Consider the following 25227-nt stretch of genomic DNA (forward strand, 5'->3'; position numbering starts at 1 on the left):
ATGATAAACGATCATAATAAAACCACAAATATTTTTGCAACAATTTTTACAACCCGCGGAAGGGTCCAACCTTCCCAAAAGAGCCCATCATTCATCGCAACACATCATCGCCGCCGTCCATCGCCGTATGTTCTTCCAGCGTAAGAAGTGTGCACATACTTCAACTGTACGACTCGCGTAGAACCATGCCCCAACTAAGTAACCATTAGCGATACCGTTTGGCGTGCGAGAGCGGACTCAGCGCGGAGGAAAATCAAATTTCTTCCCACAGTTTTTCCCACCCATCGAACGAAGGAAAAACCCGGAACGCGGCGAGTAAAAGCTTTCCGTTTCGCTGTACCACCACCACCCGCGAGCATGTTTTGATGTTGCATTTATATACATTTTTTTTGTCTCCTCCTTTGGACGCATTTCTTGCCCCACCTTTCGTCGGTGTCGACCAGCGCGCGTCGTGCATTTCTTCCTCCGTAGAGGCATTTTCCGCCCATCCCGGACTACTCAGCGCACACGGTCGAATCAGCGGCGCAAACAAATTGACAGCAAAATTTAATCATTTTTTTATCCACTTTTCCGCGGCGTCGTTCTACGGGGGAGGTGGTCCAAAATTTTCCTACACCACGGGGGTGTTTCGCTTAGCAGGGCGGTTTCGTGGATGATCCGAAAGCCGAAAAAGCGCAAAAGAAAAAACCCCTCGTGAGCTGGAAGTGAAAACAGAACATAATACACGCGGCGAGAGCAGTTCGCGAGTGCAACGGTAACAAAGTTTAACTTTTATCCACCACCAGCGTCTTCGAGTAAAACGTCGCTCGTCGCACACAGGGCGACGGAGACACGCCAACTTCCGCCCGGCGACGCGGACAAATGTTTGGTCAGGTTGTTAATCACGTTTTTGTTTTGATTTTTCTCTCGCGCGCGACATTATTCCGCCTCGCTGATGCGGTGGTGCTGCTGCTGCTGCTGCTGTGAAGGATTAAAAAAAAACCTCCGCCCGGTACGGCAAGAACCCTTCGGCGCCCTGGCCACACGGCTAATGAACGAATGCGATGACATCGCACGATAATGTTGACGATGCAACGCCGGTAGCAGATAGTGGAAATGGTGGCAAAGAATAACAAAAAAGCGCAGGGTGACACCAGCCGGTAATGGAAGTTAATGCACTGTAGGCGGCTCGCAGGATGGTTACGGAAACGCACGAATGCAGTCGCCGGTCGATTCTTATCGTGCCGCCAACAACAGGTGATGTGTCATATGAATATATTTAATTTTTAGTTCACGCTAAAGGCCACCATGCAACGAGGTGATTTGTTCTGGCGCGTCTCTTTTGCGCTTCAGGCGTCAGGCTTCAGAGTGAGGATCTGCCCGATTCCAGAGGCCAATCATTTCATGCCACGAGGCCGACAACTTGCCGAAAAAGCAAATCAGCGATGTTACGCAAAGGCATTATCACCAGCAAAGGCAAGGTCAATGTAAGCGAACCAGGTCACCGGTCCATTGGACATTCCCGAATATACGCTACGCTGATAACAGCAGGCACAAAACAGGCCGGTCCGGGTCCGTTTTTAGATCCTCTTGTGCCTTAGAAGTGATCGTCAGGAAAATAGGCATGTCCCGTTAGGCGGAAACGTCGGAAACAATAAGAAGAAAAGAAGGAAAAAAACGGCAGGGCATATTTTCGAGGCGTACAATTTCTGTACGACATTCAGCACAAATTGACTGGCCCCTGTTTGTTAGGCTCTTGTGCAATAGCAGGCACAAAACGGTTTCACAACTCGTAACTCAAGCTCCGGCGGTCGGTGTTACCGCAACCCGATCGGTTCGGAATGCCACAACAACCAATGGAATGGCCGCCATAGTGATGGCTTTTCCACGAAGGGAAAACGATCGTACATGGTTGCCCTCGCCCATCTGATCGTTTTTCATCTTCTGCCAGCTTCGATTCTGATGAGAAATGTGCAACACGGCAGGTCCAGCAGATGGAACCCCCTCGTCCCAGATGAGGTAAGCCCTCATGACACGTCCCTGACTGTCCTCCTATGCCCCCCCACATCCACCCACGTCCACACACGTGCACACGATCAAATACACAGCAAAGCACACGGAAACGACGCACGAGAACGACGCTGCTTGTTTGCAACGGTCATAAATGAAAGGGGCGTACTCGTCTGATGAATGAAGTGTCAGGCGAAAACACAACCACCCGAAATGGGGTGATTGTCGTTACCGAGCGGGAAAATCGTCCACCCCGACACTGAACACTGCACACTAAACAGCGAAAAACAGGAAAACTCGCAACACGTCCTTTCACGTCCCTTCAAGCGGTACGATCACCGATCACTCACTCCTGGCAGCGCGCGTATGCTGTGGAAGATTTTGCTTCCCACCGAAAAGGGTCCAGTCGCCGAGTTCGCGTCCGCACCGACCGATTTTCCGGCACTAACTGATCTGTGGGCGAGTGCAGTAGCGCGACACTAGGCCACCAGTATCAGACTCGCGGGTTACTATCGTTGCGCCGACTCGAACAGCGCGCGCGCTCAGGAGTGACCACGGAAATGAACGGCGGCTCTCGACCACGGATGGTGTTCGCTTTCTCGCTCGCACATCGCGGCCGCCTCATATCCCGAGTGCCGTTCGGATGGACAGGATACTTCGGGTGGCGCGAAATTAACGACAGTTGGGAGGCGCAACAAACGATTAGCATTCAATCTCTCGCGGGGGCCTCCTGCTGTCCTGATGGTGGTGTGTTTTTAATGTCTGTTTTTTTTGTCTTCTTTCTTCTCCACCTTTGTGCCTTTTTTTCCCTGCCACCAAGTCGCACCATTCCAGCGAAAAAACATACCCATTCAAGGGCAAGGACTCTGACACCGATCCAAAGAACCCGTGGTGAGTGCGCTAAGGGCAGCGCACTAAACGAACCGAAAAGATGCCACCCGCCGCAAACGTTGCGTTGATTTGTGTTTACATTCCATCGTTAGCGTGCCGAAGGGTGGAAATCGTTGCAGCGCTACCATCGCAAACTAAACGCTCTGGGGGGATATGTGTGCAATCCCTTGTCGCCTCCACACACGACGAAACAGTTGAATGTTTGCGAGAAGAAATGCGAAAGATTTCGTCGAGCAGCAATGAGGGAAACAAAAAAAAAACGAGCACACACACAGGAATGTCAAGTGATTCAATCGTTCCGCATGTCTCGAAAACCTTGAACCACCCCATCCGTCCGTCCGTCCGTTCGTCCTTCATCCTCCGCTCACTCCGGGATGCAGCCAGTCACGGCGATGCATTCTTTCACAGGGGCAGGGAGGATGCAAAAAAAGCCCTCCCCCGCCCCATCCAGAGCAAACAGAAATAATAAACAGAACCAATGTGCAGCACCCTTGATGAGGATTGGTATCTCTCTCGCGGAAAGGGGGAGGGGGGATGACATATGGCGGCCGCATCTAGGCGACGCACCAGCACCCGCGTTTCAATTTGCGATTTAATTTATTCCGGTATCATAAATTAAGCCATCGCATATTTATTTCCAGTGGGCATGATGCGCGTTCGCTGCCTCGAAATGGCAGACTCTCCATCGTCCTGACGCAAAAGACAGGCTACACTTTAAACAGGGCCTCACGATTAGCCGATGAGAAACTGCACGACTCTCTCCCTCCTCCAGGACTCCCTCTCAAAGGTCCGAGAGGTTTAGTGAAGTAAGTCATAAAAAAAAGGACCTGACCCGAATGTCACTGAGTGTAGCACCGATTCACCCAAAACAGGAGTAAGGTTAGTTTTTCTTTCATTTCGGCAGAGAGGGTTAATATTTTTGCCTCACCATTGAGCGCCGCCAGTGACGTCCGGTTCGTCGAGCGCGGTTTTAATGTAATTATCGATTTAATAACATCCCTCACCACCCGGGAGTGGGGGATTCCACGTTTCGACCACCGACCGGAGACAATCCGTTTCGCATGCCGTCGCCATCCTTAACCGGGAGGGGTGGTTCCTGTCACGAGCCACCCTCCCTGTGGCACCATTTTTCCTTCACTTTTTTTTTCATTCTCCCCTCAAACGTGTGCCACACCGCGGTACGTTTATCAGTTCGGGATTCGGTGGCCGCAAATGAGCGGTCGGCGATGAAAAAAAAAGAAAAAACAAGCCGCAGTGTGTTGACAACGGCGACCCGCCTGAAAGGAGCAGCAGCTCGAGCTCGAGCTCGAGAAATGTGTCCTGTCCTTAAGCCTGCCTTAGGTCGGACCCGTAATGAATGGGGGCGCATGGGGTGGGAAGTGGGATGAGATTGGGCGGCACGGTTCCGATGGAATTGATCAAACTATGCTTTCACGGGCTAGAAACGGGGTTGTCGTCTAGCATCAACTTTCGAGGCACGAGGCAAATATATGAATTTACGGACCTCCTCGCGTCTCTCGGTGGTCTCATCCCCCAATCCCAACGCGGCCATTCCCATTCAGCGAGGAGGAGGTGGTTTGCTGTTGTAGCAAATTTGCACCATCATAAATTATCACGCACGCGTCTCTTCGAGCTGGCGTCGAGTTTAAAAAAAAAACGTTTAACACCAATTTACCCAGGCGTCGCGCTATCGATTGTCGATTCTTTGCCCCCCCCCCCAGCCACCCATTTTTATGTTCCGTTTTATGAGATTCTCTCGGGCTCCACATCCACCCGAGGGCGGTGCGTAAGATGGGCCGCCACACCAGCGAGGAGCTAGATTGATATTCTAAACTCGGGCTCCGCAAGCCTTATGCGCCAAATCGAACCCAATTGAACCAATTGAACTGCCAATCGGGAGGCGCTATCATGCGTCGCCGTATCAATCATGCGTCAGGAGCACGCACCGGTATGGCCGCATTTCGGCAATTCACCACCAATCACACTCTGCACAGCCGGCACAGAAGGGGTGTGGGATCTAACCCACGGAAGGGTTGTTGCCCGGTGGAACTAGCTGAATCGGCGCACCCTCACCATCCACACAGGGGGACATTCCAGAGTGGTACGGTAAGCGCACTAAAAATACGGTGCCCTCGCTATCGACCCGATCGGGGCGAGATCGTGTCGTTTAATGTAAATAATATGCAGCCACCAGTTGGCCGATGATATCAGCGTGCTTAGAGAATCTAATAGCCCGGAAAAGGGTGTGAGAAACACCCACTGCTAGTGGAGCTAGTATCGGAACTGCAGCCAATGTGTAGCTAGGAGTGTTTTCTCGGCCCTCGGGTACATGCGGTTTTTGGAGGAAAAAAATCCACTTACATCCCATAATTGTCGGCACGTAACAACCTTCTTCGAAACTAGATTACGAATTGCATTTATTCGCACGAGCTCTTTCCCCCAAAAGCAACGGCTTTTACATCGAAAATACTGACCTCACCGACAAGTAGGTCTTCCAACTGGGTGCCTAATTTTCTGTAACAACAAATGCAGCTCATAAAAGGTCACATGCGGGGTTTTGAAGTATTTCCGATTACTCGTTTTCAAACAACAATACTGCGAGAAAAAAAAAAGTATTTTTCCTGCAGCTTACGATGATTAATTTTCATATTCCCTCTTCGACGCTAGCGCTAAGTCAATACGAGCCAAATGCATCGCAAACCGTACGATAGCGATTTGCCTTCAAACAATCCTCTCCAGGTGAAGGCGAATTGCGTGCAAACAGGTAAATCATTCCAGCAATGAATGATCGAGCTCGAAGAACAAAAAAAACACAAAAAATTTGCACATCATAATGAGAAACCGCCCTTCCATCCGGCGGCACGTCAAACGGTTCACATCCGGGTTTTCCGGTGGGGTGTTTGTTTCTGGATTGTTCCCCGGGTTTTGTTCTGAATCGTCCCGTAAAGCGCACACACCACCGAGTGGCGCGTAGTGTTCCGTTTGCTTGCCCAATCGCTTGCATGGGAAATAGTTTTGCTCGATGAGTTTTTCCTTACAGCGATTTCGCTCACACAAATGGGCAGGACTGCCGGGAAAAGTGGGAAATCGGATACCCAAAGACCTTAGACCTTCCTGCGACGGCACTGGCACGCACACATATACACACACACGGAGCGGGCTAGGCTAAAGTTTCTGTGCGGTTCATAATAAATATTTTAAGTCACGCAATCGAAAACCCAAATCGGACGAAACAAAAACGAATACCCCCTGAGCCGGTTGGGTTCGGTGGGGAGTTTTTAAAAAGCGATTGCCACCGCGAGCCAATTTGTGAGCTCCGGTTGCCGAAAACAAAAAGAAAAAGAAACAAACAAAACTTGCCAAAAACGATTCGGGGGCTATGAGTAAATTTTCCAAAACCTATCGTGATTACAGCAGATTGGCATTATGGCTGAGCTGATCGGCCGCGAAGGGGCTTCTTCGCGTGGCGTGGCGTGGAGCTAGATGTGCCGTTCACGATATCGTCCGCTTTTCCCATCCCAAGAAAATGGAACCCCCCACGTTCGTGGCTCACAGGGCTGCTCGCAGACATTTGGCTTGATGACATTTTTATAGACATTCTAGATAGCATATTTGTCTACATGCTTATCGTTCGGTTTGGTTTAATTATTCCAACTCCTGGCTGGCTGGCCGACCGACATTTCGAATTTTCGTGCCAGTAAATTCCGCCCATCTCGCCCGAGCCGGAGGGAAAAAGCGCCCGCAAACCAGCCGCCAACACGCCAGCAGTTCGAATAAACACACCCGCACAGAAAACACGGCACCCGGGCAACGGACTCGGCTATCTGGCTCTGGTATTCTATAACGCGCCCGTGCGGGTGTATGGCGTAATAACTCATCAGCAGCAATCGCAGGGCAACGGTAATGAAACGCATGAAACCTATGAAATCTCGAAAAAGTTGAGCCAGCATCAACGGCACGGTCTCGGGTCGTCGGTATGGTGGCTATTTTCGTGTGCTAAAAGGGAGCCGCAACTGTTCGATTGCATCCGCCCGGTTCGGTCATGGAAACGGCCGAAGCCAAACAGACGGACAAGTGTAGAAATAGCTAAATTCAATCATTGTTTTACATTTCTAGTGCTGCCTCCCCCGCTTCATAGCTCGGACCGTGCAATGTGAAGCGTGCGGTGTGTTTTAAACACCGCTTTATATCTCCAGAACGGCACATTTGAGAGATGGCTATCATGAGCTGCAATATGCATGATTCATACCAAACGCATGTTATTGTTCATGCCTCATCAACAACCGTTTGCCTTATTATCAAACCTAAAGTACGATTTCGTGCTCAATTGATTTTGGACTTTGCTGTTACTGTTACTAGGGTAAAACGAATAATCATAATTGAAAAGTAATCAAAAAATAATAAATTAAACAATAGCTAATGCGTATATATCGGGTTTTTTTGTTCTGACCATATCTTTTTTTATTAGCTTTTTACAAAAGGTAATCCATCAATTTTTCTTTCCCGAACAAGCTGACGCGTTAAAGACGGAAAATCACTAATTAAATTATCACCTTTCATCCTCTTCCGCGGGTAGTCACTTACTCGCATACGAACTTTTTGAAAGGTTCGATGTTGGGGTCGTCCTTGGATAAACACTAGTCCCACATCATAAGAGAAAACGTTTCTAATGTAGACAAACCAATGAGCCCCGGGATACGGATTCCCGAGAGTACTTTGGCATTTTACTTTCGCGGGAAATTTTGTGAAACTTGACAAAACAAATACCTGTCCTTTCCGGTGAGACCTTTATAATTGTTCGTGTACACTTGTACTTATTTTAGCTGATGAAAATTACTCATTTTCTTTCGTCTATGTCTTTTTACACAAGCGCCCAACTGTTCGATGATTTAAAAGAGAATGCGCGTTTTATTCAGTTAAAAACGAAAAAACTGAAATTCTAACAACATTTTTGTATCAGTAAAAGACGTACACATTCCACCTGGCCCTGAAGCTTGATCCGCCTGTATGGAATCCCCAAAGCGCTTGTAGCCCAAGATCTCGGCGTTGATTAGTCGGAGATTTTCGATCGACATGCTTCTGCAAATTAATGCACGCCAAGTCAGCCGTTCAGCGCGGCTCGATTGAAACCTACCGACGGCGCCTAGCCCTTTCAAGCGCTCCCAACTCCGAACCAACTATGTTCTAGGAATCGAGAGGCGAGCATCGATTTTCAACTTTCCATTCGTGAAGCCTTCAAATGGTTCCCTCGCAACTCGAGAGCTCGAACCGCGGGTCAGACTTTTAACAGCATCGTTCTGTTTTCTTGCAAACTTAAACCCGTTTCACGTGCACGTTGCTTTCTAGGCTACGCGGAGGGACTTTAAGTGGTCTCACACAGCTTCGCGATGCTCCCATCTCCTCGAAAGCCCTTAACGGCACCGAAACACAGCAAAAGACTGCCGACGCGCGCGCAAGCACATCCAGTAATTAGATTCGACCAATTAGCGTTATGTATATTGCACTCTGCATTTGCATGCATCTATGACGAACGGCGACGGCCTGTGGTACGTCCTGAGAAAAGTGACCCCCATTCAGGGTGCGCAGATGAGCGGGAACTCTTTGAAAAAAAACGATGCACTCCCTAGCGCCCTATCTTAACGCCAGCGCGCGATCATATCTCACTTCCGGGTGCATCTGGTCGGGTGCGTGCGAGCAGTTAGCGGTAAATGAAACATGTTTGATCTATGAATCTTCACAGGGCATATAAATTTGCGACATTTTCTATCCCTTCTCTGCAAACACCCACATTCCCTTCGCGAAGATGCGCCAGTTGGAATTGTGGTGATTTTACATTCTCCCTCTTATTTCTTCACCAACATGCACCTCGCACATTACTCACTCCAAACCATCACCGGGTGGTGAAATGGCAGCTTTTGTGAACCCGGACCTGCCCCAATGGCACCGGGTGATTCGTTTTTCTCCCGTTTCGCACCCACGCGGAAAAACGGGAAAATCTCCCGAGGGATCAGGAAGATGGGCCGAATTCTCGCGTCGTAGCAAACATTTTTCAAACCGGCCTCGAAACGTCCCACACCCACGGTGGTACCCGTTGCTCGCCCTTCGACGGGTGCTGGGTGTCAGATGGCTTCGTGCACGTGTCGAAGGATTTATGTGATAGCTTCGACACCCGGCGTCATCACCGGATAGCCACCTTCATCCAGGTATTCCGACCTGGTAGGAGCACTTCAAGGAGAATTTTAAATTGACACACTTAAAAAAAAAGCTACCCTCCTGCAGGTTCAGTGCGTTTTTACCATTGCTCTCTCTCTCTCTCTCTCTCTCTCTCTCTCTCTCTCTCTCGCTCTCTCATTCATTCGTTTTTCACTCCTTTTACAGCTGTTTCTCACTTGCACAAGGCAGCGCAAAGCGCATGAATATGGGAGCTTTTTGTCACATTAAATCCTTCTCCACTTTCACCAATCGCCAAATCGATGCAGCGAATAGTTGGCCCCAAAATGATCACACACGCCGCTGTCGGGAAAGGACACGATCGGGCAAAACAAAAAAAATGTACAATGTTGCGCTGAGGTAGAATTAGATGTAACGGGGATGATGCATCACAAAATATCGTCAACAAAAAAAAGGTTTCGAACCTTAGTCAACGTTCGACTGCCCGTGCAGCGTACTGGGGGAGCTTTTTATTAGCTTTGTTGTACCCGATTTCACACCCAGTAATCCAAACCCGGACGCAAAATCTGATCAACCTTTGTTCGATTGACTTTTTGACGTCGGCACGCTTCTATCCAAGCGGGGAAAAAAGCCCGTCTCGGATCGGATGGACGCGAAGCAGCGTATGGGGATGGGATTTTCGGCTACCAGCAGCCATCATGATTGGAAGGCAAGCTTACGTACCGCAGCGGGACACGGAAATCGTGTCAGATTCGCGCTTCCATTCACGATGCTATTCTATTTCCAATTGGAATTTTGAAGCGTCAACCCCAATGGGAGATTATTGGATGCAAGGCAAAGTTTGAAAAGGGACCGCGCTTTGACGTAAATGTTCTGTGCGAATAATACAGTAACAAATGCCAGGCTACGGTTTGTACTTCAAATAGTGTACCATTGCAAAAACCGATTCAAACGAACGGTACTAGCTGTTACTAATTCTCCCACAATCGGTACCATCCGACTACACCATGGGGGTGGGTGAAAAACCAAGAATGCGAACACGATTGCAATCGTTACCGGCGGCGTGCCAAAGTCAAGTGCACGGCAACGTGCAATGGCCAGGTTTAATGTGGGCAAAATCCACTTGCAGCGATGAACCTCTTCATCCCACACCGGCCTCTTCCAAGCAGCCGCACACGGCGTCACGATTTTGATTTACGACGACCGAAAAGTAAATAAATTCAGCACATCCCACCGACCACGCCAAATAATTCAAAATAAAAAAATGGGCAGCAATATTTGTTTTCCCAGTGGTTTTCGGCTCAAACCGAATGGAGAGTCCGCCTTTAAGCGGGGGGCGTTTCACGTGGTGCCGCAATGGTAACGTGCGCAACTAACACGAGCGTACATGGGGGCAGTGGTGAGGACGAGAAAAAAAAAGTAATAATAATTCCGACCCACGACCCGGACCGGAAAAGTCATTCGCACGAAGCGAGAGTCGGTAGCATTAGTCGCACAGCGGGTGGTCCATGAGCAATGAGCTTGCCTTGAAGGGTGTCCAAGCGCGTTCTCGCCACGACCCGGCATCGATGAAACCGACCCGTGGTTGCTCGATCGGAGGAGGACAAGAGGACGAAAGAAAAACCGGCAAACACACACACACTCCCTGCGAAAACGGAGACACGCGAGGGCACCCCGAGAGGGTGGAAAAGTCACCGTCTCGAGTGACTTCGACTCTCGGGCCGGAAGGATGCTGCTGGTCGGGAATTTGTGCGTTCCCTTGCGACCCTTGTGCTCGAGGGACGAGATCTAGCCTCACGGAACCGACCTACGCTCGTTCCTTGGAGCAGCTGCTAACGAACACCAAACGACACGCCACAAAATGGGGCGTCAACTTTTGCCCACTCGAGCGAAAAGCTCGTACACGGGGTGATGATGTTCCGCGTCTCGTCCTTGCGTGCGAACAACGCCATCGGGACGAAGATGCGATGTTATGCGTGTCCTTTTCCACGTTTTGCTCCTGTCGCCACCCGACGCTGTCGCGGTGGGTGGTACTCATGAGTCCCGGGCAGTCCCTGAAGGAGCAAAACTGTCCACTAGTCACCCAGATTTAGTAGAGCGCAACCACACGCCTTCGTACGGTGGAACCACGTTGCGGAAACATAAATAGAATGTGGGTTTTTAATGAATCGAAAATATGATGGAAAAGAAAACCTACACCTCCTGTCGTTTGGAAGTGGGAGCTAGTTGCAATAAAGAACTTTTCGGCACAAGTACCCGTGTGCAAGTGTTAATCGAGGCAAACACTTCGAACCAGTTTTCTCACATCGTATCGTATCTCTTAATATGTTAAATTATATGGATTCAAACTGAAGTAACACTCACCCTTTTTATCACAGTTTGCTTCATCCTGGTCATCGCCGCAATCAAACTCACCGTCGCACCTCTTGGAAAGCGGAATGCATGTAGCTCCATCGCAGAGAAATTCATCCTTTGCACAACCTATTGGGACAGAGCGGACGCACATAAAAACGATACCAACCATTAGCAATTCAATTGTGATGTTAACCGTAATGCGATGAAGCGTGTTTTTTTTTGTTCATTTTAAGGCGATATGCGATGAAAATCAGTTTAGAATCCGCGATGAAACCATCGGAGGCGTGTATCACACTTTGTACTGATTATTTCTACGATCGTCTCCGGTTATTTTATGATGTTCTGACATCAGAACGCTCTGCGACATAATGGATGGGTTAATTATGATTCCAAAGCCCTTCATGTTTCAACAACAAACGCAGACAAGCACAGACGCATAGGGGAGGCGAGGAAACACAAGAAAATGGTACCGAAACGACCACAAAAATGACAATCAAACAAACTGGAAACGGATAGTTGATATCGATAAAGTAGAGTATACACTATTTATGAACACAATGTAACACCGTACAACCATAATGTGATGTGTAATGAAAACTGCATCTGTACATAGCCGAATCAATTAAAATTTTCGAATTCATACGTAATGATAGAACTCAAAATTACTGATGTAGAAGTTAGTTATGAAATACTCGGAAAGTGTAAATTGTACATCCTAATTGATTCAATGATGATACAATTTGATTCATTAATGATTGAGTTATCTAGTTTTTTTTTGTTCAATTTGTGGAATATGAAGAACAGCACAATGTATGTAAGTAGCTTTACTTGCATCAACCAACGGTTGCATAAACGTTGAAAAGATGAAAGCTGAGTTAGTAAATGAAACATGAACACAATGGTGGCGTACATTACATCACACACACACACACTTACACACGCACAAACACACACGGATGGAACAATATTTAAAAATGTTTGATTATTCTGTTATTAATTTCCCCAAAACAAGATGAAATGAGTTCAAAACCAAAGCATCCCAAATGAGGGTTTGAAAAGATATTTCGCAGACGTAACAAAATCAAGACCGCAAATAAGCAGACGAAGAACTAAAGCCACAGAAGAGAGCGAAACATGGATGAACATCCCACAGAAGCCAGCAGATGGAAACAAACAGCAAACAAGTTAATATCAGCGAAAAAGGGGAATAAAATAAAACAAAACCAACTTTTCGGGGGGCACTCGTCGGGGTTTTCGTCCTCGCCGTTCGGACAGTCCGGAGTATTGTCGCACCATTGTACCGCGCATATATACACGGAGGACTGGCCACAAGGAACTTTATCGTCACCGCGGCACAAATCTTGCGATGGAGCATGGACTGGTTCTCTGAAGAGAGGACGGCCTGGTTCTCTGAAGACGGGGAATCTGCCAGGGATACGGTGATCTTGGTCACCGTTCGCATCGTCGTCGTCAAAATCTAACACGCGCCCCTTCACGGTAGTCTTCTTCGTAGTCGGCGATTCTGTGCGGGATGGCCGATCAGTGACATCTTCTTCAGCATATTCCTCTTCATCTTCTTCCTCCTCATCCTCGTTTGCGAAACCACCGCTGCTGGAGTGCGTACGATCTGGGAACGGATCGAGGATGGTCTCTTCCGTGATCGAGTTAGGACGATCGGACCCTACGCCTGCGATGGAACCCGGAAATCGGAAGGGAAACACGTTGGAACAAGGGGTATATTAGCAAAAACAAGAAACCAGGAGTAAAAAAAATAAACCGAGCTGCCACGCAAGGAGGGTCACAAAGCTTGAACTAGTATAGTTTCCTCAAGTGATGCGTAACGAGGAAGACATTGATATTTCTGGTAACTCATTGGATTCAAAAATAAATACATCAAGGTTGGAAATGACACACAATCTCATACACACATACTCGTATGCTAAACCAAACGCTCCTAAAATTGGAAAAGGGATGGTATGGATGTCGCTAGGGGCTCCAATAAAACATTAAACCTGCTAAGAAAAGGATTATTCGATCGATTTACCGGCTTCATCGGCTAGCACCAACGAAAGACCATCGGCGCGCAGCTGATAGGGGCCGTTTTGAAGCTGGGCTCTGATTCGGTCCTCCATTTCGTCCAAATTAAAATCCTTCGGTGCATTCAGTTCTAGCGTTATTAGCGTCAATCGATTGTCGGATGGGTACGGGCTAAAAGTAAACAAATAAACACATAAAGGAGTCACTTAACTTGACTGTATAGGCATTAGACTAATTTATCAGCACAAACAATTATGATTTTCGGTAATCTGCCTTTTTGCCTATAGTTCTTTCGACAACAGTAAGATGTTGTGTCCGCTTATTATCCACCATCCATTCCGAACAATTTCATACACTCATTTCCATCAACCACACTAAATTTGAGGTAACACGTTTTCTTCGACGTTCACCGAAGAACACGTGCTCATGGGAAAATTGCGCCACAATTCCGCAAGGAAACTCCCGAGCGTAGCATGAACCTCATGAAATGCGCACGAGAGAGCAAGTGAGAAAAATGAACACGTAAATGAAATTCATCGTGAGATCACGAAGGCGACTAATCTCACGGATGACTTTAATCGAATTTATCCTCACGGATGAACCACCGCGAAAGCTTAGCCGTATGCTTGCAATATTGCATGCAACAGCATAATCGTGAGTTCATTTTCTCCCGCTCGATTCATTATTCGCGTTCGGATTCACATTCGGGTATTTGTTTTGAATGTCTGTTTATTTTTGTTGCTCCCCACCAAAGGGACGCAAAATGTGTTATGAAATTTAAAATTGCACCCCTTCTGTGTTTACTTTTGCTGGTTCCCTCATTTTGGTTCCCCACAACGCTTTCCACAGCTGTTGGGACTGGGCTACCCAAAACTTACTCGAATCGTTTCGCTGTCACCACAAAGTCAGTCCGCAGCGCATCGTCGATCAGCCGCTTGACGATTGCCTTCACTTCCGACAGCATCGCGGCATTTTTGTGCGGATCGCGCATGCTGTTACTGAACGGTTCGTCCAGCGTGATCGTCATTTTGTCTGTAAAGGATCAAAACCGATGTGCCTCATTGAAAATGTGCCCTCTCAAAATATCAACTAAACGACTCACAGTAGGTCCAGCTCTCGTCGCCCGTTCCTGGCTCACCGGATCCATCGAAACCACTGCCCTCGTTGTCGATGGGACCATCGTCAAAATGCCGCTTCAGCCGACTTGCACTGAACTTGAATTCTTTATCCGTGCTCGACGAAATTGAGTTTTGAGCTACCGCCGGGATCAGACGTTCGTGAGGTTTGGAGCCGGTTCCTAAACCGCCCGCCAGTTCCTGTGTGGCAATGTTAGATTTTGCTTCCTTCTGCTCCCGTCTGCGCTGGCGTTCTTCCTTTGTTAGATGCTTGCTGCCTTTCGCTTTTCCGGGCTTTCCGTCGCCTTTTGCTTTCTTCTTGTGTTTGCCCTGCTTGGTTCCGTTGCTGTGCACCCGTTCGGTGTCGTCACCACCTTGGCTAGATTTCGAATCAATCCACAGGCTGTCGAAGCTGCGCTTGATGCGTTTTACGCTACGCATCAACCAGCTCTGCTCCTGTTCGTCCCCGGGCGAGGACAGCTCGTTCTCGCGCTCATCTTCAAAGTCCTCCTCGTTCTCGTCTTCGTCGTAGTCGCCGTCGTCCTGTTCACGGACATCGTCGGACACGTAGGACAGCTCATCGCTGCCGAGTGGCCCCTCGAAGACGGGCGAAACATCGGAGGGTTCGAGCGCGGGCTTGGACTGCGCTGACATCGACCACCGGAGGTTTCGCTGATTCTCCATGTCCAGCCGATCAACATTAGGTCTGTCATCTTCAAACACTAGATCGCTGTCGTGTGAATTCTGGAACCGAAAAAAAACAAGAACAGAAAATGAGCAATCTTTGTACAATGGAGAAAAAAATTTTTCTTATATATTCATTGCTATTCAAAACGAGGAAGAAAGTTCGAAAGTTTTTTTTTCTGTTTAATTAAACGCCTAGCCGTCTAGCGATGTAAGTGACAAAAACCATCGTTAATTTCTCGTGTCTCGCGAAGTTAAAAACTTTTTCAAATCAAGCACAAAAATCGATCCCCAACACACTGACCGCACGAAGCGGGACGTCGCTTTATTCTAGCTGGTAGTGAAACACTAATAAATGGGGAAGGAGAAGACAACTGGATCCTTCAGGTTCAGGATTGCATCCCGCACGAAAGCCCCAACCCAAGCATCTCCCGAAAGTTGAAGGACCCATCTTCTTGCCGATACTTTCGCTGGCCGCGTTCACCCACTCCCGGACGCGGCGGATCGTGGCCAGAAACAGCCACATTTAATCAAATATTCCGGGCACGCGACAGCAATTTTAACCGCCGGCATCACGACGCGCTCATTTTTCGCTCGTTTATTAGGTGTGCGCCATGACGTTCGACGTTGAAGGGGACTTGCAGCTGAGGTGAAACGGTGCGGCCGGAACCGATGGCAATGAACGCCACACTTGCCGGTCCAGGACGCGGACGGTTCTTTCGCCAGCCACTTTCAGCCGTGCTGTTGCTTCCGCACGTGCCATGGAAGAACACGCTGCCGGGTTTGGGAGCTTTTCGGGTTTTGGGTAGAGCAACCGCGAAGGGAGCGTGTCCGAAACATCGACCTAGCATGGAAGGATGGGATGGTGTTGATGATAAACAACTTTATTAGCTTGGTTTGTTGAGAAAAACACTTTCGGCACAAAACCAGTGCTCAAACAGGCGATGTTTGGATCCACTGCCGTCGTACCGATTCAGATTAATATCAATTTTATTTGTGAGATCTATCTGGCTCTCTCCTTCATCATCGTGCTGCCTGGGCGTGCACTTGTAAGAGATCCAAATGTGCACAGATTGAAGCGCTTCGTGCACAAAGCTCCGTCCATGACGATGCATGGCGAATGCACAATGCATGCTGCTCGAGGCACTGATCAAGAATGCACGACAGCCCTCTGCTTGACCAACAACAACAACAGCCCGTGGAAAGTGCACAATTGCACTCCCGCGGCTACTAGCATCAATGTCTGGGAGAGAACGGGATGATGATGGTTGCTAATGTTTGCAAGCACCGCGACACCGGGCTTTCCAGGGTAGTGCGTGGGCGGGGGTGAAAATGTGCCACCGTTTGATGATTTTGTCTGCCCTACGCCTCGCCTCCCGTACACGGTGTTTATGAGGCGAAACGACGTTCGAAGCGAAGAAAAACCACCCCACCCAACCGCGAAGGGATGGTGCGCGGACACGTCTCAAAAGCGGTCGTTTGAGGATCATTAATACAACACGTTGGCTCCGTTGCTGGGTCGGGGGTTGCTTTATGTTGTTTTTTTTATGCTTCTCCGAAAATGAATTGCAAGCCATTTTATGTGGGGGAGGAATTCCCGCCGTGAATGGACTGTAAACATGGACGAAATGATAATAACAACAATAACAATGATGATGCAAGCTGCTGGAAAGCGATGGTGGAAATCAAAGCAAAGCGGTGCTTGAGACAACGAGCGACATGATACTTCTTCCTTCGTGTTCCTTTTCGCAAATGCGATAGTTTGAGGAAACAAAAATAGTCTGTTCACGTGACAAACGAGACATTCGATTATTGCGCTGCTCGTCTTTTTTTCTCCGCAACATATTTCGATTTGATGTCGTCTTTAATCGCCATCCACGCACCATCCGTTACGACCCGCGAGCTGTGGGACGTGTATAAACGAATGAATTGCATGCAGTTTCGTTAAGTGGTAGAACACATGGTCGAAATAGGTCAAATGGGACAATTATGGACCAACGGTGCCATTGCGGAATTAAAACAAAGAAGAAAAAAAATGGATAATTTATCCATTTGCCTTCGTCGTAGGGCCAAACGGCAGGCTTAAAAAGGGCAAACGGCGCATATGGTTCGGTTTACAGCTCTGACTTTACACCACGATCCCAAACTCCGGTCTCCATCCGATCCCCAGCAGCGGCGATTCTTTGCACTGATCCCAGCACTGGATGGCGGCGGCGCACATAAAATAATCTCACACCACCCGTTCGTAGCCACCCCCTGCCAGGAACATCTGTACTTTTTTTTACGATTAGCATTTGTAGACGCATTACGGAGTTGCACAACGGCAAAAAGCTTTTCCACGCTCAATCGCCATACGCAGCGTCGGCTAGCACACGACGATTAGCATGGTGCAGAGTCTGAGGAGTGGCATGCATTGCGAATGAAAAGTAAAATACCGGTCCCTTACAGTGTGCCCCACAGAAAGGCGACACACGGGCGATATTGGTCGGGACCTACCAGGACGGTCTTGGGGAAAAAAAGGAACAACAAAAAATACAATGTCTCCAAACGCGTGGTTTTATGTTCGAAGACAAGATGAAATAATGGCGCACAAAATTGAACAGGCTCATCATTGGTTCTGCTGAGCCCCCCGTGAATTGAAGCCAATCATTCACAATGAACGTATGATACGACAGTGTCTGCTGTATGCTTTTCCTTATGATAAAAACTGCCGTTAAAACAAAGGCATATATATTACGGTTGTCTCGAAGATACACGGGAAAATGGACGATGCGGAATGGACTAAGAGGAAAAGAATTTACTAAATTGGTGTGATGAGTCGATTGCACAATATTGCACGTCAATTGAAATGATGAGCAAATAATTGACGATACAAACTGATACAATCAACATGTACAATCTATACATATCTTGCCGATACAATGTTACTTGCTTTTGGAATGTTGTTCAATTCCAATTCAATTTCATTTGCTCATTTCTGTCACAAAGCCGTGAAAATGTGAGTTTGTTTCGCAAAGTATAACGATCTCAAACACATTTTTGAAATTAAAAAAAAATGATTCATTACCTTTTTCGAATTTTTCTTCGAAGTGTAAAAAATGGTCTTTTTAAATTAATCAACATGTACAAAGTTTTCATCAAACTAGTATTCAATAAATTCTATTCAAGGATTTCTAAGGAAAAAAGCAGCACGTAAGCGAACATCCAATATTGTTTTTTCGTCCTCACTGTGTAAGAAGATCCGGATCAACTCTCGCCCAACCGCATGGACAACTCCGAGCACGGACAAACAAATGAACAAAGCCAACACCTCCAACCGACCAGCTCCGTAGGACGACCTATCATCACCCGCGGCGACGGTGGCGACGTTAACTAAGCGACGACGGTGAAATATATGTAAATGCAAAACGCAAACAGAACGAATCAGAACCGGACACGCAGATCGGTTGGAGCGCACACACGATCAAGAAAGCTGCGTGGTCTGCAAGTAAATTGACACGGCACAACAATTTTCCGCCGCACGGGACGATCGCGAACGTTGGGAAAGGACGTTAGGCGCGCGCGCGCGTCGCTAATCAAATCGCATGGCAACACTGGACACCGTGTCGCAAAGTGGCATGATATCATCCAACACTCGGTTCGAGTCGACCCGCATCCGGTTCCTGCCCAACGGGCGCCCGGAAGCAGCCACTTTGTCAGCACCGAAATGGAGATAAAGTGCCTCAAAGTGGCGATCGTGGCCGCGTGATGAAGCGCACGCTTCTCTATATAACGCGGCCTGATCAATTGGCTTCTCTCTCGTGTGTCGACCATATCACGTGCGAAGATGCCTCCCTCGGTGCAACCCCGATGCATCTCTGTCGGCACCGTGCTTCAGATGTGCAAGGGAGTTGTTGAATAGGTTCATCAAACCCATTGCCCCGTCTAGTAGGGGGTCCCGGCTCCTGCTGGTGGAGAAAATTTCCCGACATCTCGCCCCGTATGTAGGGCGCGAGAATCGGCGCTATAAATAGTGCGAGTTCGTCCATGCGCTATTTTAAACAGTGCGGGAAATCCGGGTGCATATGTGTGTGACCCCACGCGGGATGCACGGAAACGGCAGGGAAATCGCAGCCCCGGAAAAGATACACGCCTCATCCGGGGCGATCGATTTGTCGGCTTGTGACGGTGTTGACTTACGGGCGGCAGGTTCCGGCAGGTTGTTACGCTTCCAGCCGATGCGCTAGTGTAAACGTTTCTCACAAATCCGCCCCGGTTCCGTTCCGATTCGGGTAAAGAGAACAATCGCACCTTTTCACGTATGTGTCGGTTGGGAAGGTTCACGTTCCCGCGGGACAACAATCGATTTATTTGTAGCTTGAGCTCCGATCGAACGCACTAATCTCCAATCAACACCTTCAAGTGTCATCACGGAGATCATTTCTAGGGGTGCGTATTTTCCGATCATATGCTCGGTTGCACGTGCAAATCTCGATTAATCCGTCGACCATCTGGAAAGGTATTCCAATAACCTGTTCACGCTCGCGCCAGCAATCGAGCCACGCGTTGTTGGCGGATAAAAATGGACCGTTCACATATCGGCCCACCAAGTTCTGTGCTCGAGCTGTAAGATGATGTCATGGTTGGTCTCCCCAAGCGACACTTGATATTCGTAATTTATTGCCATTGACTTCTGCCATCAAATCGCTCGCTCGCTCCCCTGGGTTGATCGCGCCACTAAACCGCATACGGCTGACTCAACATTTAAACGAGCCGTAATTAAGAACTAGAACCAAGCTTCGGCGGCTTCGGGGCATTATTATTACCGGCATTATGTCGACCCAAAACGATCGCGCCGCTTAAATGCCGCCTGCTCGGCACATTCGGTGCCGTGCAGGGAAATGGATACGGTCCCGTGGAAATTGCACACGAGTGCAAACCGAGGGAAATCTCCCGTTCCCGAATGATTTTTAACGATCGTACGCACATTTTCTTTCACACGCCATGGGCCTCCCTCCCGTTACGGGTGTGTTGGTGAGATGTCGACCGCTGATGTCATGAGGTGTTTGGTCCCGAAGCTGAGCCACCCAAACGAAAGGATAGTGGTGTGGGATATTGTTGGAATCGCGACTCAACGTCATCCATCATGGCTGCGTGATGTAATGCAACCTCGTGGTGCTGGTTGTGGATTTTATCACTCGCTCATCGGTGTGTTTCGATTTTAATAGCTGAGAGGTCAAACTAACGCCACTGGGTCAGCATTTTGGGGGTCTAGAAGCTAGCAATGTTAAGTGCCCTCGATTGGGTGGTGAGCAAAAATCAAAACTAACATACTGTGGCATCTGATAAAATGCGCATTTGCCTTAAAAATAGCGCTACTGAATCCCGCGATCCCGAAATGAAGCAGAGAAAATGGTTCGAAAAAGTGCTAAAATTTTCTCAAGTGGCTTAAAATCGATTTCGCTGCAGATTTCCTTTATGCTCTTTTTTCTACAACACCCTCTACTCTTGGCATTCGTTACGATGGCAGAGGAACACAGGAACTTCACACCACCATACGATAACCATTTTCATGTGCTTCAGGCGCTACCAAACGGCACCCATCGATGCATGTTTGGTTAAGTGGATGTATTTTCTTCCTTCACATTTCGTTCAATATCCCAAGGACGGTGATTAGTAAACTAGCAGCTCGTATGTATGAGAGCGGTTCGATTTGTTAACGCGCTTATGTTTGCCATACAAACAAGCGGACGGATCCTCTCGGAACGACCATGAAGCTCTTGTTTCATGCGTGAACTGGTAGTTACGAAAACTTGCAGGAAAACCTTGTAACATTGCTGCGTTAAATTTATTTCCTTCAGGTGCGAGATAAGTGAAGAAAACAATTAAAAAAAAGATACACTAATCGTAGCCATTGGGATGAAAAACCAAACCCCCAACGAAATGCGTTTCGTAGTATTTTGATAAGAAAAATATGTGATAAGATTACAAAATATGTTGGGGTTTGCAAAAGCGATTCCCGTCGCTTTTCCACTTATACTCGTTTTACCATATCGTATTACCTAATGCTGAAATGTATCTTTTTGAGTGTTCTACCCACTCAAGCGAAGTGAGATTTACAGAGCCTTAAACAACTTTGCTGGTTCAGGATTGAGAGAAACATTTAGCCGGATCATGTCATAAATTGAATAACGCTGCAGGATGGTTCGTTTCACGAATTCGTTCGAAATACCATCAACCCCCGTCAGCTGGCCGACGCACACGACCGTATTGGGTGGAATCATAATAAGATTTATGATAACTGGCCTCCTAAATGATCATCCGAATTCACCGAAAGCGGAAAACAAATGACAACCCTTCCCTGCGCTTATCACATTAATGTCCAGTGGCTTCGAAACCTGTTCCGCGCATCGATATGATCCATCGATGAGCTTATTTTCCAAGGTTACATGGCTAAATTTGGGACGACATCGGAATGCTTCCGTTCGGTGTGTGTTCGTTGCCAGCGAGCTAGCGTCATGAGCAGCAACATCCTATCTGCTGCCATTGACACCTCGAGAGCCCACCTGACATCGACACTATGCAAATCGATGATTTCGTTGTCTGTTTTTTTTTTGTTTTCGACCATCGCTACACCGGCCGGGGCGTCTTTTGCCGGCTTGTTTTTGACGCTCGGAATCACGAATCAGTAGAACGATTATTTTTCAAAACCAGCCTGATGTACCATTTTTGGACGAATGTCAAAGTGCACCTCGTGCTTTCGTACGATGCGTCACGAATTCAGACGACCTTCCAGACGACAGGGAGGGTGGGTGGGTGGTGAGTTTATCATGTTTGGTTCCACCACCACCCGCGAAACCTCGAAACACATAACCACGCCGCACTGCAAGGTGAGCTCACCTTCTGCAGCGCAAAATTTGCTCACTCACTACGGTGCACTTTATGACTGGGGTGCGAGGTCAACCGCGTTTAAGTGCCTTCTTTCAGTCCCCCTCGGAAGGAGCGATGGCTCCATGAGTCGTCGTATCTCTTTGCAGGCGACGTGCAAAAGAGCATGCGACGCCTGCAGCAGGCCGAGATTACGATGATGCCTCAAATGGAGCCGGGCCGTGGGTAAATAGAGGATCGGTAAACATTTGCCTCATCAAAACACCGCACCGTGCGCGTATCACATCTCGTGTGATGGTGGGTGTGTGTGTGTGTGTGGGAGGAAAAAAATAGGAAAAACATTTCCCTACAGTTGACTCCCCTAATTAGGCGCACCCCGGCTGGTCTGTGTATGTCCCCGTTGTGGTGGCTGCGTCTCAACCACTGAGAACCTCCCAGAGATGCATGTACTCCGAAATCCGAGAGCTTGGCGTGCTATTGACGGGGTCTTCACCATCCTGTTGGTGATGGTGGTGTTTGTCTAACCGGCGGCTTCCACCGTAACGCGCGTTAATGGCCATCGAGCTGTTGATTGGTCGTAAAATTGGCGGTTGGCAGGGATTTTAGTTTGTCCCAGAAGTGGGCGTTGGTTTGTGTCCACCCAAAACTAATCGCCACTCGAGCCGGAGATCGAAGATCAAATTTGCCGAACCATCGAGAGCGTCGAGAGAACCGGAAATCGTTCGTTCGTGAATTGCAAATCCGTGCCGGCATTCAAATGCGCCCCCGGTGGGGTTGGGTTTGGGCAAACAAAATATGGCGCGCGTTCTGTCAACAGCTTTGCACCCCCGTTCGGTTGCGTTTTATTTTTTGGTTTTTCGGGGGACAATTTCCCGCGAATGAAATGACTCGTAAAATCCCGGCCCGACCTCACGGTTGAGTGGTAGATATGATACGGTCGCTTCCTCGCCCGTCAAGCGTGAGTGATGGATTTCTAATTAAAGTGGCCAATAAATTAAGCGCCAACCGGTGATGATGGAAGGTTCTTGGTTCTTTCTGCCACACGAAGAAGCGCAACGGAGGATGGTGATAAAATCTGTGTTATGTTGTTTGCTGCGCGATTCAAAACTATCTCCATTATAGGTGTGTAAGTTCTCTCACCACACTAATCACTTCCAATTACTGTGATTACTGGGCGCCTCCATATATTTCTTTTAATGCTCCTTTTTTCTTACCGATTTTTTATTGTCTTTTGAGAAGGTTATTTTTTTGTACAAAATTAACGTCGACATCTGTGACTAATCGCATCTATTGTAGTATGCCAATATTGAAATACAGAAATAATGCTTCGAATAATGCATTAAAAATTGTTAAATATGTATCACACATTATGTAATCTGATTCCTATGGTTTCTAGCAAGGCCTACAAAAGTATCCCATCAGCCGTATCGTCCCATCAGTCGGATGTTCAGAAGGTGTGTCGATCCTACGAGCGTTAGTTCTACCTCCGAGCCCGCCATAAACAACGACGAACTCATCGTTCGCTGCCCTGAATGAAACTGTCAGAGAAGAGCTTAGGTCTTAATTTTTCTTTCACTAACTACCCCAAAATGAGCTCTCCCTCCGAACGGGATCGTTTGGTTCGTCCACTTCCCTAGCCACCAGAAAGCAGCTGAACCCCTTTCGCTGGCGGAGCTCAAGTTCAAGTTGGTCGGAAATAAAAATTTATTGCCCTACCTCCTGCTCAGGGACCTCTCATCGCTCGTTTGCCCAGCTCCATTAGGGCGTTACGAACCAGTTCATGTCGTTTACTTTTCAACTCAGCCTTGGTTGTCTTTTTTTTTTGGCTAGTTCTTCGTTCGTTAAATAATCCCGAAAGTTTGCACCAGCAGCATTGAGACAGAAGGGTAATAGACCAAACGACCGTAGAAGAACGAGCCAAGAAGGTGGCCGAGAAGGAAATGCTTTTTGGGAGAGCTCTTCCGTAGAAACGAGCCACGCGTACGCGTGAAGAATCTTATTAGAAACGATTCCACCGACGATTTCGCGGCTAGGTGTGCCTGTTTGATTTTTGGTTTCAAACTTAAAGCCCAACCAATGCCTTTTGCTAAACTCTTTAGCTCGCATTATTGGCCAGCAGCCGAGACCGCAAACGGCCGATCGATCGCATGCATTATGCATTGTTACTGAGCCTCGATGGCTCAAAGCCTGGTAATCGTCGCGCGGAAAATGGCGTTTCTTCAATATATTTCCCACAACCACCGGTCCTCCCCAAGCCAGGAACGGTGAATAATGATAGCTGGAGCCTCGCGAAGACTCGTGATTTCTTGTCTTCCACGACGGCAAGCGCCAATGGACATTTTTGCAATCTTTTAGGCACTTGCCAAAGTGTACGACAGGCGATGGATCGCATGAAAAAAAAAATAAGGAAGCCGGCCAGTGGGGCCTACGGTGCTGCGAATAAAAAAAAAACCTTCCACTCGAGTGCAGCAGCACCTCGCAGGAACCGTAACGAGTGGCACGAGCGCACAGCACCGGCAGAGAACCCGCAAACCCAAAATGGTAAGCTTAAGAACTTAACAAGGAAAACGTGACCAAAATTCGCGATGCCTTCAACGGCGTCACGAGCGGAACCCGCGTCAAGCCCCAAACCCGGGACCGGCTGATGTCGATTGCATCGAGGCGCGTCCTTTCGGGCGTACGATGTGGTCATCGGGAATCTGTCACCGACCGCACACAGGCACACACGATGTGGCGGCGTGCAGACACCACGAAACAACGGAGACAATGAAAAGCGTGCGCTGGAAGCACACGAGCCGGAAAAGCGATGGGGTTTGGGGGTGGAAAAAAATGGCCGGGCCTCCAATTTGGATCGAATGAGTTTTGGTTGCTCATTTTTTTTGCGAGTCTTTCTTCTTCCTTCGCGGCATTCTGACACCCTGCGGTCGCTGATCCTTCTCTCCTTCTCCCATCGTGGTGTTCAGGAGGGTGCCTGGTGGAATAACAACAAGCGAATTACTTTTATGGTGTGCGAGAGAGGTCGACCCCGTTGTAGGGGTGGGTGTAGGTCTTTTACATATAAATTTACTCCAACAAATTGCGGCCACCCGGTTTCTCGGGGATGTTGGAAGCGTCCAGA

General features: G+C 48.2%; 1 protein-coding gene across 1 annotated transcript in view; it reads right to left on the reverse strand.

Annotated features, from left to right (window-relative positions):
- LOC128722247 (basement membrane-specific heparan sulfate proteoglycan core protein) overlaps positions 1–25227 on the reverse strand; it is a 90133-nt gene that overhangs the window by 46178 nt on the left and 18728 nt on the right. Inside the window, exons 2-6 of the mRNA XM_053816092.1 lie at positions 14546–15302; positions 14322–14475; positions 13451–13614; positions 12635–13093; positions 11416–11532 (exon numbers count right to left, since the gene is read on the reverse strand). Of these exons, the coding sequence (XP_053672067.1) occupies positions 11416–11532; positions 12635–13093; positions 13451–13614; positions 14322–14475; positions 14546–15302 (1651 nt within the window). The remainder of the gene's footprint in view (positions 1–11415; positions 11533–12634; positions 13094–13450; positions 13615–14321; positions 14476–14545; positions 15303–25227) is intronic.

This window comes from Anopheles nili, chromosome 2 (assembly GCF_943737925.1).
Source record: "Anopheles nili chromosome 2, idAnoNiliSN_F5_01, whole genome shotgun sequence".
Lineage (NCBI taxonomy): Eukaryota > Metazoa > Arthropoda > Insecta > Diptera > Culicidae > Anopheles > Anopheles nili.